Raw genomic sequence first — 17,961 nt, forward strand, 5'->3', positions numbered from 1 at the left:
TTGGCTAATTTTTATATTTTTAGTAAAGACAGGGTTTCACCATGTTGACCAGACTGGTCTCAAACTCCTGGCAGCAAGCGATCTGCCCACCTTGGCCTCCCAAAGTGGGATTACAGGCGTGAGCCACCACACCCAGCCTATTTATCATTATTATTTTTGTAGAGACAGAGTTTCACTATGTTGCCCAGGCTGGCGTCAAACTCCTAGCCTCAAGTGATCTTCCTGCCTCAGCCTCCCAAAGCACTGGAATTACAGGTGTGAGCCACTGCGCTCGGCCTTAATTATTATTATTATTTTATTTATTATTGTTATTTTTTGAGATGGAGTCTTGCTCTCTTGCCCAAGCTGGAGTGCGGTGGAACAATCTCAGCTCACTGCAACTTCTACCTCCCGGCCTCAAGCGATTGTCCCACCTCAGCCTCCGGAGTAGCTGGGATTACAGGCACGCACCACCACGCTGGGCTAATTTTTGTATTTTTAGTAGAGGTGTGATTTCCCCATGTTGGCCAGGCTAGTCTCAAATTCCTGACCTCAGGTGATCTGCCCGCCTTGACCTCCCAAAGTGCTGGGATGACAGGCGTGAGCCACCACACCAGGCCCACGGTTAGATGTTTTTAAGGCTGTGCCCAGGCCCCACCTCAAACCCTCCCCAGGCTTGATGCTGTCTGCCCGTCCCAGCAAAATCCTGCTGATAATGAGAGTGGAGAGAACTAGTGGATAGTTGCCAGGGGCCACCTCCCACGTTGACTCATCTCCACCTGAGCCCTTGGAGGCGGCTACTTTATCATTCCCATTTTGCAGCTGGTAAGACTGAGGCACAGGGGGTCTGCTGGCCACCCACAGGTTAAAGTGGGTGGTTTTTTTTTTTGAGATGGAGTCTCGCTCTGTCGCCCAGGCTGGAGTGCAGTGGTGCAATCTTGGCTCACTGCAAGGTCCGCCTCCCGGGTTCATGCCATTCTCCTGCCTCAGCCTCCCGAGTAGCTGGGACTACAGGTGCCCGCCACTACACCCAGCTAATTTATGTATTTTCAGTAGTGATGGGGTTTCACGGTGTTAGCCAGGATGGTCTCCATCTCCTGACCTCGTGATCCGCCCACCTCGGCCTCCCAAAGTGCTGGGATTACAGGCGTGAGCCACCGCGCCTGGTCGTAAAGTGGGTGGTTTTTTTTTTTTTTTGAGACAGAGTCTCACTGTCGCCCAGGCTGGAGTGCAGTGGTGCGATCTCGGCTCACTGCAGGCTCCGCCCCCCGGGGTTCACGCCATTCTCTTGCCTCAGCCTCCCGAGTAGCTGGGACTACAGGTGCCCTCCATCTCGCCCAGCTAACTTTTTTTTGTATTTTTAGTAGAGACAGGGTTTCACCGTGTTAGCCAGGATGGCCTCGATCTCCTGACCTCGTGATCCGCCCGCCTCAGCCTCCCAAAATGCTGGGATTACAGGCGTGAGCCACCGCGCCCTGCCAAGTGGGTGGTTTTCAAACCGGGTGTCAGGTGCAAACGCTGCTACCCACTTTCCACGTCTGCCCCGGGCCTCGTGCCTGCATGCAACAGGCGCTCAATGAATGCTCACTGGACATGAACTCAGCTCCCTCGATCCAATTCCGCTGTGGGATGTTCAGTGATGGCTTTTCCCTTCCTGGAGCCCCCAGCCCTGACCTGTGCCCTCCCCAGGACTGGACTGAGGGCTGAACCCCTGCTAAGATGCCATAACAAGGCAGGAATTACGACTGGGGCCATGCCCGAGTGAGGTCACTCACATCTGTAATCTCAGCACTTCAGGAGGCCGAGGCGGGTGGATTACTTGAGGTCAGAAGTTCGAGGCCAGCCTGGGGAACATGGTGAAACCCCGCCTCTACTAAAAATACAAAAAATTAGCCAGGCATGGTAGTGCACGCTAGTAATCCCAGCTACTTGGAAGGCTGAGGTGGGAGGTTCTCTTGAACCCGGAGGCAGAGTTTGCAGTGAGCCGAGATCATGCCACTGCACTCCAGGCTGCGTGACAGAGTGGGGGAAAAAAAAAGGATTGAGGCCATGGCTGGGTGCGGTGGCTCACGCCTCTAATCCCAGCACTTTGGGAGGCCAAGGCGGGTGTGTATCACTTGAGCCCAGGAGTTCGAGACCAGCTTGGGCAACATGACAATACCCTGTCTCTACTAAAAATACAAGAACCCAGGAGGCAGAGGCTGCAGTGAGCTGAGATGGCACCACTGCACTGCAGCCTGGGCAACAGAGCGAGACTGTTGTGGATGGACAGATGGGTGGATGGATGAGTAGGTGGATAGATGGATAGGCTGGTAGACAGGTGGGTGGGTGGATGGATGGATGGGTGATCAATGGATGGATGGGTAGGTGGATGGATGGAAAGTTGGGTGGGTGGATAGATGGATGGGTACGGTTGGGTGCGTGGGTGGGTGATGGGTGGATGGATGGATGGATGAATGGCTGGGTAATGACGGATGGATGGGTAGGTGGGTAGGTGGGTGGGTGATGGATAGATGGATAGATAGATGAATGAGTGGCTGGGTGATGAATGGATGGATGGGTACCATTGGGTGCATGGGTGGAGGATGGGTGGGTGGAGGATGGATGGTTCCCAGTGGGTGGATGGGTGGGTGATGGGTCGGTGAGTGGGTGGGTGTTGGGGGCATAGGTGTTTGGGTAGATGGAGGATGGGTGAGTGGGTGTGTGATACATAGATGGATGGAGCATCTGTGGATGGATGAACAACTCATGGGGGAAAGAGTGGCTGGGAGTGGGTTGGATCTGTGGATGGGTGAGTGAATCCATCTGTGGATGGCCCTGAGTTCGCGGAGGGCTGGACAGATGCTTCCGCGAGGGAGGGCAGGGTGAACCTGGTGCGCCTTGTCTCCACAGCTGCCTATAGTGGCTTCCTCCATCGTATCCCTGTACTTCCTGGAGCTGACCGACCTCTTCAAGCCGGCCAAGGTGGGCTTCCAGTGCTATGACCGCACTCTCTCCATGCCCTACGTGGAGACCAACGAGGAGCTCATCCCGCTACTGATGCTGCTCAGCTTGGCCTTCGCGGCCCCTGCCGCCTCGGTGAGCATCCACACTGGGGCCTGTGCCAGCCTGTGGGCACCGCGGCCACTGCCACCTCAGTGAGCACCCACCCCGGGGCCTGTGCCAGCCTGTGGGCACTGTGGCCCCTGCCACCTCGGTGAGCACCCACCCCGGGGCCTGTGCCAGCCTGTGGGCACCGTGGCCCCTGCCACCTCGGTGAGCACCCACAGCGGGGCCTGTGCCAGCCTGTGGGCACTGCAGATGGGAGCCCGCCTGAGAGCCCCCTCCCTGTGGGCACTGAGGCCTGAGCGCCCCCCCCCCCTTGTTGGCAGATCATGGTGGCTGAGGGCGTGTTGTACTGTCTGCAGTCCCGGCTGTGGGGCCGTGCTGGGGGGCCCGCCGGGGCGGAGGGCAGCATCAACGCCGGCGGCTGCAACTTCAACTCCTTCCTGCGACGCACCGTGCGGTTTGTGGGTGAGTTGCGGGACGCACCCCAACCCTGAGCTACGCCCACGTGCAGGGGGTAGGGCTGTCCCAGGGCCCCAGCTCCCCGCCTGGCCGAGCCTTCCGCCCCACAGGTGTCCACGTGTTCGGCCTGTGCGCCACAGCCCTGGTGACGGACGTGATCCAGCTGGCCACGGGTTACCACACCCCCTTCTTCCTCACCGTCTGCAAGCCCAACTATACTCTCCTCGGCACGTCCTGTGAGGTCAACCCCTACATCACGCAGGACATCTGCTCTGGCCAGGACACCCACGCCATCCTGTCTGCACGGTGAGCTGGAGCCCCAACTCCCCTGGCTGGGAGCCTCCTTCCCACCCAGTGAACATGTGGGGAAACAGAGACACACAGAGGCCACTGGAGCTGGGGTCCCCAGGCGGGCGGGGCTCACGCTGGACGCCTCTTACAGGAAGACCTTCCCGTCCCAGCACGCCACGCTGTCAGCCTTCGCCGCCGTCTACGTGTCGGTGAGTCCAGCCCCTCACTGCCCTGCTCAGGGCCTCTTGCTGGCCCGCGGGGTGCCCTCCCTGACCCCGACCCCCATGCCCCCAGATGTACTTCAACTCGGTCATCTCAGACACCACCAAGCTGCTGAAGCCCATCCTGGTCTTCGCCTTTGCCATCGCTGCGGGCGTGTGTGGGCTCACGCAGATCACGCAGTACCGCAGCCACCCAGTGGACGTGTACGCCGGCTTCCTCATCGGGGCGGGCATCGCTGCCTACCTGGTGAGTGGCAGGTTCTGAGGGGGGTTGGCATGGTTCCCAGGGGGTCTGAGTGGGGAGGCATGGGTGCCGAGGGGGTCTTAGGGGGAAGCACGGGTGCCCGGGGGTTCTGGGGGGCAGGTATGGGTGTCCAGGGATTCTGAGGAGGGAGGCATGGGTGCACGGGGGTTCTGTGGGGGGGGAAGCACGGGTGTCCAGGGGGTCTTAGGGGGTAGGCATGGGTGCCGAGGGGGTCTTAGGGGGAAGGCATGGGTGCTGAAGTGTCTCACCCTTGGAATGCTAGAGTCAGAATCCCGTGGGCTCAGACCTGCCCGATGTGCTGGGTCAGCAACCTTGAAGCGGGAACTGGTCCCACTGGACAAGAGCTTGCCACCCCCCCCACCCCCAGTCCAATGATGAGGGGGGAGGAGCCTTCTGAGCCCCAGGCCTCACCCCCAGACCCCTCTCCCCGCCAGGCCTGGCACGCGGTGGGCAACTTCCAGGCCCCACCTGCAGAGAAGCCCGCGGCCCCTGCCCCTGCCAAGGACGCGCTGCGGGCCCTGACGCAGCGGGGCCACGACTCGGTTTATCAGCAGAATAAGTCCGTGAGCACCGACGAGCTGGGGCCCCCAGGGCGGCTGGAGGGCGCGCCCCGGCCCGTGGCCCGCGAGAAGACCTCGCTGGGCAGCCTGAAGCGCGCCAGCGTGGACGTGGACCTGCTGGCCCCGCGCAGCCCCATGGCCAAGGAGAACATGGTGACCTTCAGCCACACGCTGCCCAGGGCCAGTGCGCCCTCGCTGGACGACCCCGCGCGCCGCCACATGACCATCCACGTGCCGCTGGACGCCTCGCGCTCCAAGCAGCTCATCAGCGAGTGGAAGCAGAAGAGCCTGGAGGGCCGCGGCCTGGGGCTGCCCGACGACGCCAGCCCCGGGCACCTGCGCGCGCCCGCGGAGCCCATGGCGGAGGAGGAGGAAGAGGAGGAGGAGGAGGAGGAGGAAGAGGAGGAGGAGGAAGAGGAGGAGGACGAGGGCCCGGCCCCGCCCTCGCTCTACCCCACCGTGCAGGCGCGGCCGGGGCTGGGGCCTCGGGTCATCCTCCCCCCGCGCGCGGGGCCGCCGCCGCTGGTGCACATCCCGGAGGAGGGCGCGCAGGCGGGGGCCGGCCTGTCCCCCAAAAGCGGCGCTGGGGTGCGCGCCAAGTGGCTCATGATGGCCGAGAAGAGCGGGGCGGCCATGGCCAATCCTCCGCGGCTGCTGCAGGTCATCGCCATGTCCAAGGCTCCGGGCGCGCCGGGCCCCAAGGCGGCCGAGACGGCGTCGTCGTCCAGCGCCAGCTCCGACTCTTCGCAGTACCGGTCGCCGTCGGACCGCGACTCCGCCAGCATCGTGACCATCGACGCGCACGCACCGCACCACCCCGTGGTGCACCTGTCGGCCGGCGGCGCTCCCTGGGAGTGGAAGGCGGCCGGCGGCGGGGCCAAGGCGGAGGCCGACGGCGGCTACGAGCTGGGCGACCTGGCGCGCGGCTTCCGCGGTGGGGCCAAGCCCCCGGGCGTGTCCCCCGGTTCGTCGGTTAGCGACGTGGACCAGGAGGAGCCGCGGTTCGGGGCCGTGGCCACCGTCAACCTGGCCACGGGCGAGGGGCTGCCCCCGCTGGGCGCGACCGATGGGGCGCTGGGCCCGGGCAGCCGGGAGTCTACGCTGCGGCGCCACGCGGGCGGCCTGGGGCTGGCGGAGCGCGAGGCGGAGGCGGAGGCCGAGGGCTACTTCCGCAAGATGCAGGCGCGCCGGTTCCCCGACTAGCGCGGCGGGGCCGAGGGCGGGTGGGGGGCGGGCCGAGGGCGCGGGCGGCAGCGTGGATGCTCAATAAAGCGGCAGAAACCGAGTTCCGGCTCTTGGTCATTCGCTCTGGCCCGCACGCCCCACGCAGGGACCCTCACTCTCAGGGCCGGGCCCACCCCGCCCGCGGCCCCACCTGGCGCTTCGGCGGACACCCGGGCGGGAGCTGGGGCCGCCCAAGACACAGAAAGAGGAAACCAGCAACGAAGGCGGAACGGAGCGAGGATACAGATGATTTATTCAAAGTCCAGGTACAGACTGGCCAACCTGCCTCTACAGCGTCCACAGCGAACACAGAGCTAGACAAGGGAGGAGTTTCTCAAAAGGTTTTAATCGGTTCTCTCCGCGTCACAAGCCATCGGGTAAGGCAACGGAATGTGCGTGGGGTCCCTGTGGCTCCGCGGTCCCAATACTGAGCCTGGAATTGCTGTTAGCAAAATATACATTTGTGTCACCATAAAAAACCGCGCCGCTGCCCCTCGGGTCTCACAACAGGTATAAAAAATTATAAATATTTACACCCTTGTTACTCTCTCCTTTACGGAAAGGGGATCCTAGGAGCGCCCCCGGGACAGGACGCGGGGGCGGGAGAAAGAGCACAGTGAAGACAGGAGGAGCGGCCCGCCTTCGGGTCCCAGCATCAGAGGCAGGCAAAACACAGAAATGAGACTTTGGTCCAAAATTTGAAGGAAAAAAAAACCCTGAAGAAGTTTGAGAGCAAGTTTTCTAGGCGATTGCAGGTGAAGGCGTGGTGTAAGGCAACCGGAGGCGATGCCAGAGGCGGCGACACGCCCGCCCCCTCCCTGAAGCTCGGGGCTCTAAGATCGGACCGGGGCTCCCTGTGCGGGACCCGCTGGGCGGCCCCGCCTGCTCTCTGGAAACTGGGTCCTGCCTGTGACTTAATTACAAGGAATAAAATAAAAGTAACAGCATACAAGGTAATAATACCACAAGGAAGTTTAGATTACACTCATACCATTGTATCATCTTGCTATAAAAAGTTACTTAAAACTATTTCTTTTGCATATAAATGAAAAAAAAGATTAGAATATTTGGTCAACTGGAAATATTGCTAGGCACAGACGTCTGCAACTGCAAAGTATATAATACAGAGATTATGACGACCAGCTCCGCAGCTGGAGCAGGGGGAGCCCGCCTGGGGGCAGAAAGGAAGGCCCTGGGGGCGGGGTGGAAAGAGAATCACGTGACTTGATTAGAGGGCTGGGGTTGGGGTGCCGCAGCCACTGCCGCCAGGCCCCAGCTACATGATCCCGCAGGAGCCGGCCAGGCCCCCTGCCTTTCTCTGGTGTGACCTCCACCCCTTGGGTCCCCAGGACACCCCGGGTGGGTGTGTGGCTGCAGGAAGGCAGGTTTTTTAAGGCACAAGGAAGCCAAGTCGTGGTCAGGGCGCCCACCTGCAGGCCCCACGCCCGACAGGCCCCCACCAAGGCATGGCCCCGAGGGTCTGGCCCCGGGTGTGGAGGGCCGGGAACTCCCGCTGCCAGTCACCAAGAGCCTGAGCTGTCCCCGTCACCGCAGGGTTAGCAAGGTGAACTAGATTTAATTTTTTTAAAAACAGGTAAACTGATTTCTCTTAAAAAAATAAAATCTCTGGTCTGTTAAGGTCACTTCAGCTGCTTTTTAAAGTGGCTTTTTTCTGGAATGATGGAAGTTGTCGCCAGGGGGCCCGGCCATGGGGGGCCTGTGCCCCTAGATGGTGGACTTGGAGAAGGAGACCCGCAGGTGGTGGTTCTCCCCGAGGTCGTGGTTGTGCAGGTCAATGAGGGCCTGGACTGCCTCCTCCACGGAGCCCATCTGGATCAGCGCCATCTTGCGGTCCTTCCTGCAAGACACGGGGTCAGGGCCGGCCACAGGGCAGCCCGGGGAGAGCCAGGCACAGCCCGCCTCATACTCACTGGAAGAACTTGAATCCTTTGACGACGCCCCCATTGCTGGAAAACAGGACCTTGAGATCCTCCTCGGAGACTGAGGGCCTGTGGGAGGAGAAAGGCGTGAGCCTGGGGCTGCGTGGGGGGACGCCCAGTCAGGTCTGCGAGGCTTTCCCCAGACTAGAGTTTTCAGAGTGGCCAGGGAAGCGTAGGGCCTTTTGGGAGCCCAGAAATGGGGTACCAAATCATGTCCACAATGGTCTGAAGCAGCTTCTAACGAAACCAGGCATCTACAGGTTTGCAGAAATGGAATACCATGCTCCTCCACTGTTTTTTTTCAGACGGAGTCTCGCTCTGTCGCCCAGGCCGGAGCACAGTGGTGCGATCTCAGCTCACCACAACCTCCGCCTCCAGGTTCAAGTGATTCTCCTGCCTCAGCCTCCCAAGTAGCTGGGATTATAGGCGCACACCATGCCAGGCTGATTTTATTTTTAGTAAAGACGGGGTTTCACCAGGTTGGCCAGGTTGGTCTCGAACTCCTGACCTCAGATGATCTGCCTGCCTCGGCCTCCTAAAGTGCTGGGATGACAGGCGTGAGCCACTCTGCCAGGCCCCTTGTTGATTTTCTGATAACATTTCACAAGTAACGTGTTAAATATCAAAGGGCTTACTACAGGTTGACATGCTTGGGGCCAGATGTACCTGCATTTCCAAATACTTGCATTATATATTTTTTACAGACAGGGTCTCACTGTCGCCCAGCCTGGGCTGTGGCAGTGCAGTCACAGCTCACTGCAGCCTCAACCTGCTGAGCTGGAAGTGAACCTCCCACCTCAGCGTCCCAATCCGAAGGAGCAGGACCTGAGGTGCACACCACCACTCCTGGCCAATTTTAACCAATTTTTCTCGTAGAGACAGAGGTCTCACTTTATTGCTCAGGCTGGTCTTAACTCTTGGGTTCAAGCGATTCACTGCCTGGCCCCCCAATAGTACTGGGATTCTAAAGGTGTGCACGAGGCCGGGTGTGGTGGCTCCCGTCTGTCATCCCAGCACTTTGGGAGGCCAAGGCGGGTTGATCACGAAGTCAGGAGATCGAGACCAGCCTGGCCAATATGGTGAAACCGTCTCTACTACAAATACAAAAATTAGCCGGGCGTGGTAGTGGGTGCCTATAGTCCCAGCTACTCGGGAAGCTGAGGTGGGACAATCGCTTGAACCCAAGAGGCGGAGGTTGCGGTGAACCAAGATCGTTCCACTGTCTAGCCTGGGTGACAGAGCGAGACTTCGTCTCAAAAAATAAAAATAAATAAATAAATAAATGTGCGCATTATACATTCTCACAGAGGAGCATCCCCTAAGCCAAAAACTCCAAGGTGTCCGACGATCCCCTCCCTTGAGCAGCCCTCGGCTCAAGCTTCAGGCCTTGCAGTACTTCAGGTCTGGGATAAGAGGTGCCCGACCTGCACTCTGGAAACGCCACAAGTCCACACACCGACGCGGCAGGACAGCCAAGCAGAGCCCTCGCCCGCCCCCGGCCCCGTGAGCCCCTCGGCCCAGCACTCACGGGATGTTGGAGAGGTGCAGCGTGGCAGAGGGCGGGAATATGTTCTGGAAGTTTTTGGAGCCCGGCTTCTTGAAGCGGTGCAGGGGTGAGTTGCCGTAGTCCTTGGTCAGGCCCTGGTCCTCCTGGCCCTCGCGGGGCAGCTGCACGTTCTGATGCTTCGAGAGCGTGATGCGGATGGGCTTCCCGTGCAGCTTGTGCCCGTTCAGGTGGCTCATGGCTGGGGGAGCAGCACCCGCGTGACCAGGTGCCCGAGAGGGAACGCAGCCCCCGCCCCCGCCACCCCTGGGGCCGCCCCAGCCTCTCACCCAGCTGGGCCTGGTTGCCGTCCGCCATCTGCACCAGGGCGTTCTCCTTCTTATTGAACAGGACCTTCACGCGCTGCACATCGCCGTAGACGCCTTCAAAAGCCCAGGGACAGGGCCTGAGTCGCCTGCTGCCTGCCCCGCCCATCTCCCCGTCAGCCCCGGCCCCGCGCACCCCCACAAGGCCCGGCTCAGCCCGGCCGGGTTTGCTTTATTGGCCACCGCGGAGCTGCGTCTTGCAGCCACAGGGCGCGCTAACAGGAGCAGCTCCGTTCGGCAAAGTCATAGCATCCAGGACAGGTAAGCTGCCAGCGGGTGGCCATGGTAGCATATGCCACCGACAGGTCTAACTCTGAAAAGCATGCAGGGCGATAAACCATGCGTACGTATCTACGGGACCAAATAAAATTCGCAAACCGAAAGCAAACCATAAAACGAGGCGGATGCCACGGAGCATCAGAGTGCCAAACCGCAAACTCATAATACGTCTCAGGGCATCAAAATCATCTCAATTAATGAAAACAAGGTAATAAAAGTGTGAACGATAACATACCGAAAAGAATAAAGAGGCTTTGGGGTGTGACTCTCTTTAGAGACAGCAGAGCAAGGCAGCGGAGGGACAGGGGAGAGGGAGAGGTCAAGGGGGGCGAGTTGCCAATCGTCCACACGAGGAAGACAGTCCCCGCAGGCGTGCAGTGGTTGATGGATGATGAAGTTGTCAGGATGTTAATATTCAAGGGCAGGTTGGTTTCCGGAGAGCAGGGTTTGAGGGGGAATTTTTGTTTTTTATTTGTTTATGTTTTTGTTTTGTTTCAAGCAACAACAGGAAGCAGAAGTACCGTGCAGTCAGTTGGCAAAGAAATTCCGGATCAGGGCAAGAAAAAAAATTGGGAAAGGGGAAGGGGAGAAAAGAAAAAAAGTAGCAAAAAAACACAGGTCAGTAAATACATAAGAAAATCAGGCAGTGTTCTATCAGTCACACTCCACACACATTCCAGTTACAGGTTTACCTCGAGGGGCACACGGTAAGAAAAGCACCTTCACTCACATGCCGGAAGAGACAGCGCTGCTGGAGGGGCTCCCAGAAGCCGATCCCAACCACGCCCCCCAGGAGTGCGGATGCGGCTCCGCTCCCGGCCACCTCAGCCAAGCCCTGCAGCAGCGCTGTCTCCCGCGGCTGTGGTACTACAAGTCAGTCTCTAAGGACGATTACACAGGCGTGAAGGGAGATTGAGTCTGTTAGTGCACGGCCTCGCTATGGGTCCCCTAGCTCAGGAGCTGGAGGGACAGCACCAGGCTCATGGTAAGAAGCAGAGGCAGGGGGTGCGTCCTGTGCCCCCAGGAGGGAGGGCCAGGCTGGGCACCACCTAGAGGAAGTCACAGGAGTTGCCGGGAAACAGAACAGCCTGAAATGCTGATTCCAGGGGATCCCATCCATCAAGAGTTACGTATTTTGAGCCTCCTGTTTCACCCAAGCTCTCCCCGAGGGGAATCTAACCATTCTGAGAAATAACAGATCCAGTTAAGTGACAGGCTCTTGTGCCACAAGGGCCGCCCACACCCTGCCGCGCTAACCCTGTGTTTCCCACTGACCAGCAGGGCGGCCTGCTGGGGCTCTGAACTGCACGCCCTGCTCAGCTCCAAGTCACTTTTAGATTGCCTTTGGTTAACAAAAAAACAATTCATTCTGCATATCATGGAAGTGAAAACGCAAACCAAGATGTGAATTCAGGAAAACAGGAAAACTCAAGCCATCTTGGGAGAGGAGGGTCTCAGCGCTGCAGCAGAGGGGCTACTGGGGCAGAGGCGCAGACACAGCGAGGGGCGGTGCTGCTCCGGGACCCAAGACCGAGCACAACATCCCCTGCTCGCTCTTCCGGGAAGAACGGCGCAGAGGAAAAGCCCACGCACGTACCTCTGGGTTGAGGTTGCTGACCAGCAGTACAGAATTTCCTGCCCCCGCCAGGCCCGGGATGGCGATCCGGCCTGCCGCTGCAGCTGCTGCCGCCGCCGAGGGAATGGCCAAGGGGGCCAGGGCTCCGTGGACGTTGGGAACGGAAAGGCCTGTAAAGGTAGGAGGTGAGATGAGCAGCGGCGCCCCCGCTCCACCGCAGAGTGGGAGAGGCCGACGCTCCCCGTCCTCATGCACCGAGGAGCCGAGCCGCACAGGGCCCTGGCTCTGGCCCTACCCCGGGTGCCTGTGGGGTCGCCCGACCCCCGCACAGCCACCCGCTGGCTCCTGCACCAGCGCCCGCCTCTCCTCACAGCACGGGCCGTGCCGGGCCTGGACTCATCTGCATGCGCCCACAGCACAGAAAAGCTCCGGCTCCGCCAGCACAGACACGGGGCCCTCGGCAAGCAGGGCCTGTCCCGGGACCACCGCGCATGCGTGCCCATGCCTCCATGCAGACAAGGCGGCCGCGGGGCGGCACGCGCTGCTCCGTCCACGGCCAGCACTTGGGCGGCCGGGTCCCGGTCCCAGAAGGGAAGCAGGAGGACGGCCACGCACACACGTCCCGCCGCCGGTCATGCTCCTCAGCCTCGGGCCACGCGCTTACCAGGCCACTCAAATTCAACTACTAGGGACACATCCCTCCAACCACTGGCGGTCCTCGCGCTCGCCCGGAGGTGCTTGAAGGGAACCAGACCACAAAGACTGTGCGGTTAGTGGCTTCTGGCTGGCGCCGTCCACACGTGGGCCTCCACAGCCCTGTCCTACCACTGCCCTGGCCAAGCCTGCTCTGTGGACGTGGCGTCCCCTCTCCCGGGAAGGGCCCCTGACCTGGCACTCGAGTGCCCAGTCTGCCCAGGCTGCCGCCGTGGATGCGGAGCTGCCTGGGAAGGTGGTGTGGGCATGCAGTCGCTGGGGAACCAAGACCAAGCATTTGAATACCTGCAGCTTGAGGAATGGCAAAGGTGGGAGGGAAACCAGCTCCTGCATACGGAGAGGCTGAGATTATACCAGGTGCACCTAGAAATAAATGAGACACTAATCATCGCACCCACAACCTCCACCGCGAGCGGGCGCTGTGCTGCGGGATGGGCCCCAACCCGGCTGGCGGGCAGCCCCGGCAGAGCCTTAGCAGGCAGATCCGCTGCTCTGGGGGGGCCATGGTCCCGACGTGGGGGGCACTGGACTGTGCTGTGCTGGCCGTGCAGAGAGCAGCAGGCGCATCACCCTGGTGCAGGGCCGGGCCCGTGCCGCTGGGACTCCGGACTGAGCGGTTCTAACAGACCACTCCGCACACTGGCGCCGCGTCAGGCAGCCTCTTACCGAAGGCCGCGGCCATGGTCTGGTCCAGCGAGGGCTGGCTGTCCCCGGAGGGCAGGTCTGGGCGCGTGTAGTCGCGGCTCTTGTCATTGTTGTACTTGACGTTGAGGCTGGTGAGCTTGGAAAAGTCGATGCGCAGCGTGCAGCAGGCGTTGTAGATGTTCTGCCCATCCAGCGACTGAGGGGAGAGGGAACGTGAGACGTGGCCGGGCCAGGGCCAGGGCGGGCGCCGTCCTGGGAGCCCCACTCACCAGCTTGGCGTGTTGGGCGCTCACGGGGTCCGCGTACTGCAGCAGGGCCTGGAACTGGTTGTTCTTGGTGAAGGTGATGATCTTCAACACTGTGCCAAACTTGGAGAAAATCTGCAGGTCCCAGGCCACAGCGTGAGCTCCTGCTCGGCGCCCACCATCCCTGCCGGGCCGGGCCCCTCCCGTGTGCCTGTGCCCACAGCAACAGCAGCCTGACCGAGCCCGAGCTGCCCCAGCAGTGATGGGACCACCTCACCTGGTGCAGCACATCCAGGGTCACAGGGTAGAAGAGGTTCTCCACGATGATCCTCAGCACAGGGCTCTGCCCGGCCATCGCCATCCCTGCGTCCACAGCCGCTGCCGAGGCAGCCAAGGCCAGGTTCCCCGACTGGACCGAGTTCACAGCCTGCAGGGCCGCCTGGGCCCGCTGTGGGAGGCATGGCCGTGAGTCGCTGGCCCCTGCGGCTGGGCCCACCCCCGAGGTCCCCGGGCTGCTGGGGTCCACCACAGGGCCACGCACCGCCTGGTTGGGAGAGCTGTCGGTCTTCAGCTCCTTGTGGTTGGAGAACTGGATGTAGATGGGCTGGCCGCGCAGCACAGGTGTCACCGAGGTGTAGTAGTTCACCATGGTGTTGGCAGCCTCCTCCGTGTTCATCTCGATGAAGGCCTGTGGGGGAGGCAGTGAGCGCTGGGCCCTCCTCGTCCCCACCTGCGCGGTGCGAGCGCCCAGGAGAAACGTGGCTCAGGTACCTGGTTTTTCCCCTTTAGCATCAGGAGGTTGGTGACCTTCCCAAAGGGCAGCCCCAGCGAGATGACTTCCCCTTCTGTGACGTCGATGGGGAGCTTCCGGATGTGGATCACCCTAGAGGGGACGCCGGCGCTTCTGCTGTCACCTTTGAACTTCTTGCTGTCATTTCCGTTTGCTGAAAAGGGGGTGCCATGAGATGCAGGCACCAACTCGCAGGAGCCCACAGAGGAAGGTCCCTGCTATCCCCCCAGAGCCCTGCCTGCTAGAGACCAACCCTGAGCCCCAGGAGGGTGCATGTGAACCAGCAGCGCGCGAGGCCAAGACCTGCACGGTCAGGACCCCTGCTCCTGACAACCCACCCACAGGTCCAAGTGGAGCCTGGAGCGTCCATCCAGCCCCTCCCTGGAAATTCTCTGTAGCGAGAACTTGGACCTGGACCTGCAGCGTGGACCATGGGCCTCTGCACTTTGAGATGGAAGAGTCCCAGAACAAGAACGTAAGGTTGTTCCAGGGAAAGACACCCACGAGCCTTGCCCTGGGCCGAGTCTGGGCCTTACCTGCAGAGGCCGAGTTGCTGCTCATGATAAACGGTCCGTTAGTGACACAAGTAGAGAAAAGCTCGTCAGATCCCCGCTGCAAGAGAAGAGACGGCGCGGAGCTGCACTTCCCGCCAGGCCAGAGTCTCCCTTCCCCATCAACCAGCCCTGCTCCCGCCTGGGCTGCCTGGGGTCCCAGACCCCCAACCCACACCCACACTTCCACGGTACGGCAGCCCGAGCACAGACCCAGGCCCGTCTCCAGAAACACCCCCAGCCCACCAACACGTACAGCACCCCACAGCTCCACAACTGAGACACTGCTCCTTGTTCCAAATTCTGGAAGCCCTGGGTACTCAGCCAGTGTGGGGCTGGGAAACTCTCAGCTACGGAGGGCACCGCGTACACTATCTCCACGGCCAACTCTGCTGTGGATGTGGCCTCACTGTGCTGCCGGCCGCCCTGGGCACAGGCCTCGGGCCTCAGCCACCAGCCAGCAGGGTAGGGGACCCACTCCATGGAGCCAGCCTCCCCAACAGTGCACAGCAGGGCCCAGGCAGCTGTCCTCACTTCTGGTGGCCTCGCAGGAGAACCAAATTGTAGCGCCGTCTCCCTCACTCTCGCAGGAACCCCCTCCTCTCCTGTTTTCCAGCCCAGTAAGGAAACCCGACCTCCGTCTCTGCACACGCAAGACTGAGGACTAGAGACACGGCCTCCCCGCACAATTATCCGGTGTTATCACGGCCGGGACTGGGGCCAGGGGGAGCTTCACTGCGGCTCCTTCACTTCTGACCTGTCTGTTTTCTCTCCAGAAACAATCCATTCACTCGTTATTTCTATATAACTGGATCAACTTCTAAGAATTGCACTAGACTGATCCTAGGCTCAGGATGGCAACTTCGCCCCCCTGCTGCAAGGACTGAAAACACACGTTTATTCAAAGAGTGAAATTGGAGGAGACGTTGGTTACGGCCCTTAGTTACACGGAAAACAAAGCTTGGGTCTGAGGACCTTGGAGCACAGGCGCTTGGTCTGCAAAGCCGGCCTCCGCAGGCACTGAGGGCAGCGCCCAGGCCCCCCAGGACAGGGCCATCCCAGGGAACAAAGGAGCCTCCATCTCCTGTATCAGGAGGGAGGCCAAGAGCCTGCCCCCACCTGATGAGGGGCCCAGGGCCATTGCATCAAAGGAACCAGTGGATGTCACGCCCTGTCCCCCCTCAGACAACCCCCAGCTCCACACACCCCCACGCCTGGTCAAGGAGCTGCCCCCACGCTGGCCTCCCTGAGCCTGCTCCATGCGCCCCCACCAACGCTGGCCTCCCCACGCCTGCGCTCGGATGGTCTTCTCTTAAGGCCTCCCCTCCATCCACGTTCAGCTCCACTCCTGCCCCGGCCCCCATCGGGGCCCCCCCGAGGCCCTGGCTCAAGAGCTTCCTGGAAGGAAGGCTGCCCGAGCCTCCAAAGCCCCACAGCTGCCTCCTCCCGACGCGGGCGGCAAGAGCCTCCGGAGACTCCAGCACCTGCTCAAGGAGGATTGGGAACAGGGAACGGACCCTGCCAATGAGACCTCTAACTGCAGCCCTGAGCCCCCCGCCAATCCCGCAAGCACCCAGGGCATCACCAGACAAGCAATCAAGCAGCCACAAGGGCTGGAACCAGGAATCACTCAGGCTCCACAGGCCCGGCGCCCACCCAAATGGCACCTGTCAGTCCCCAAGACTTTAGGATCAAAGAATGAACAGTGTCCAGCGTCAGGGCGGCCCTGAGGTTCCGGCCGGACACAAATGAATCCAAACGCTGAAAACAGACCCTCGAGTCCTCTCCTCACTTTCAGAGTCTGGGGCCCCCTGTGAGCACAAGGCGGGGCTGTGCAGGCCCAGAGGAAGGGGGTCAGAGCCAGCCGCCTCAGGTGGAAACCACACGATGGGAAAACACAGGCGTGCCAGGACGAGAGGACGGGAGGCCGGGTGCACCTGAGACGCAGGGCCTCCAGCCTCCGCCCTCCCCCCACCACCCCCCACAGGAAGTCGCTTCCTGTCTCCTCTCCCCTCCAGCTCAGAGGCTGGGGGAGCCCAGGAGCCGACCCCGGACTAGGACACCAGGGCTGGTCCTCCCCCAAGCTGGACAGCGGCCAGGCGCCCATGCGGCTCCCATGTGCTGGCTGCACAAACCTTAAAAAGGGCATCTTGGACCCTGTCTTTACTGGAGTGGTGGGTGGGGCAGCTTCCTCTGAGCGGTCTTCTTGGCCACCTGCCTGAAGCCCTAATCTCATTCCCATGGGCAAGTGGCCTGGCATGCCCACAACTGTCTGTGGCAGCAAACTCCACGCCTGCCCAGACGGCACAGGCCGGCTTGGCTCAGCTCAGCGGTGCCCCAGCAGAACAGAAGGGACACCTGGAGGCTCCAAGGCTCCACAGGGCAGCAACCAGGAGACACTAGCTGGGCCTAGCACCTCCACTGCCTTCACAGCAGCTGCCAGGTACCCCAAGAGGGTCCCTTCAGGGCACCTGTCCTGAAGCACAGATTGACAGAAAACGCCCCAGGACTTCCCAGTCTGCAGCTGGGGCCCTGCAGCACGGGTCCTAGGTGTCTTTAACCCCACACTGAACAAGAGCTTGCTCTGTCCTGGGCTAAAGGACAGCATGGCCAAGTGTGGGCCCAGGTCAGCTGAGGGCTCCCTGGTGGTGGGGGGGAGGGGGGGTGATCATCTGGGTCAGGGTGCTGCCCCACCCTCCTACCAGGGCCTGCACCAGCAGGAGCCCTAACCCTGCCCTGTGGCAAAATCTTTCCCGCAGGCTTCATGTCCTGGCTGGGCTTCAACGTCCCAGCCAAGGAGCCCCCTAGGAACTGCAGAGGGCTCCGGGACCACCCCATGGAAGCTGAGGGCCACTCCAGCTGGAAAGCAGGCCCACAGAAGCAGGGATGAGAGGACTGTCTGCAAGCCAGACACATCTAGGGATTGTTGCAAATGCTTCAGATGAAAGTACCTCTCCCTCCTCCCACACTGAACAAACAGGTTTTATCTCCAGGGAAGATCGGGGCAGGCAGCGTGTAAAGACAGCAGTCCAATTGGGAAAAACCGAAACCTGGCTCAGGCACCACCGCTGACTGACCAGAAACCAGCTGGCTGCTGGCTCAGGACGCCACCACTATGGGCTCACCCTGCAGGAGGCTCTTGGGGGACAAGCCCTGAAGTCGGGAGCCCCCTCAACCGACAATAACCAGCAGAATCATTAACCAACTACCCCAGCTAAGTGACGACTACAGCTCCCGCGAGAATCGCTGGCCTCCCCAGGACCTTATTCTTCTCCAGGTTTTGACCCCCTTTCCTTACACGCTTA

At 60.9% G+C, this 17,961-nt stretch overlaps 3 protein-coding genes across 5 annotated transcripts in view; 1 reads left to right on the top strand and 2 right to left on the bottom strand.

The window, feature by feature from the left end:
• Positions 1-2,894, bottom strand: part of AZU1 (azurocidin 1) — a 20,663-nt gene extending 17,769 nt beyond the window's left edge. The window contains exon 1 of the mRNA XM_032179164.2: positions 2,850-2,894. Within this exon, the coding sequence (XP_032035055.1) occupies positions 2,850-2,894 (45 nt within the window). The remainder of the gene's footprint in view (positions 1-2,849) is intronic.
• On the top strand, positions 2,872-6,202 carry PLPPR3 (phospholipid phosphatase related 3). 2 transcript variants are annotated; one of them, XM_032176416.2, is made up of 6 exons: positions 2,872-3,057; positions 3,351-3,492; positions 3,597-3,792; positions 3,929-3,986; positions 4,072-4,245; positions 4,698-6,202. In XM_032176416.2, the coding sequence occupies exons 1-6, from the start codon at positions 2,977-2,979 to the stop codon at positions 6,024-6,026; spliced, it is 1,980 nt and encodes a 659-aa protein (XP_032032307.1). In that variant the 5' UTR covers positions 2,872-2,976; the 3' UTR covers positions 6,027-6,202. The 2 variants fall into 2 exon arrangements, with proteins under 2 accessions (XP_032032307.1, XP_032032308.1); XM_032176417.2 differs by having other exon boundaries at positions 2,893-3,057; positions 3,387-3,492.
• Positions 6,203-6,362: 160 nt separating this feature from the next.
• The window catches only part of PTBP1 (polypyrimidine tract binding protein 1), a 19,298-nt gene continuing 7,699 nt past the window's right edge, over positions 6,363-17,961 (bottom strand). Inside the window, exons 3-15 of one of the 2 annotated variants that reach the window (XM_032176419.2) lie at positions 14,642-14,717; positions 14,087-14,259; positions 13,857-14,003; positions 13,593-13,763; positions 13,340-13,450; positions 13,092-13,266; positions 12,711-12,788; positions 11,733-11,881; positions 10,371-10,404; positions 9,821-9,913; positions 9,516-9,732; positions 7,979-8,056; positions 6,363-7,905 (exon numbers count right to left, since the gene is read on the bottom strand). In XM_032176419.2, the coding sequence (XP_032032310.1) occupies positions 7,773-7,905; positions 7,979-8,056; positions 9,516-9,732; positions 9,821-9,913; positions 10,371-10,404; positions 11,733-11,881; positions 12,711-12,788; positions 13,092-13,266; positions 13,340-13,450; positions 13,593-13,763; positions 13,857-14,003; positions 14,087-14,259; positions 14,642-14,717 (1,635 nt within the window). In that variant the 3' untranslated portion in view covers positions 6,363-7,772. The remainder of the gene's footprint in view (positions 7,906-7,978; positions 8,057-9,515; positions 9,733-9,820; positions 9,914-10,370; positions 10,405-11,732; positions 11,882-12,710; positions 12,789-13,091; positions 13,267-13,339; positions 13,451-13,592; positions 13,764-13,856; positions 14,004-14,086; positions 14,260-14,641; positions 14,718-17,961) is intronic. The other variant, XM_032176420.2, reaches the window with a different exon arrangement.

The sequence above is a fragment of the Hylobates moloch genome, unplaced genomic scaffold (genome assembly GCF_009828535.3).
Source record: "Hylobates moloch isolate HMO894 unplaced genomic scaffold, HMol_V3 SCAFFOLD_15, whole genome shotgun sequence".
Taxonomy (NCBI): Eukaryota; Metazoa; Chordata; class Mammalia; order Primates; family Hylobatidae; genus Hylobates; species Hylobates moloch.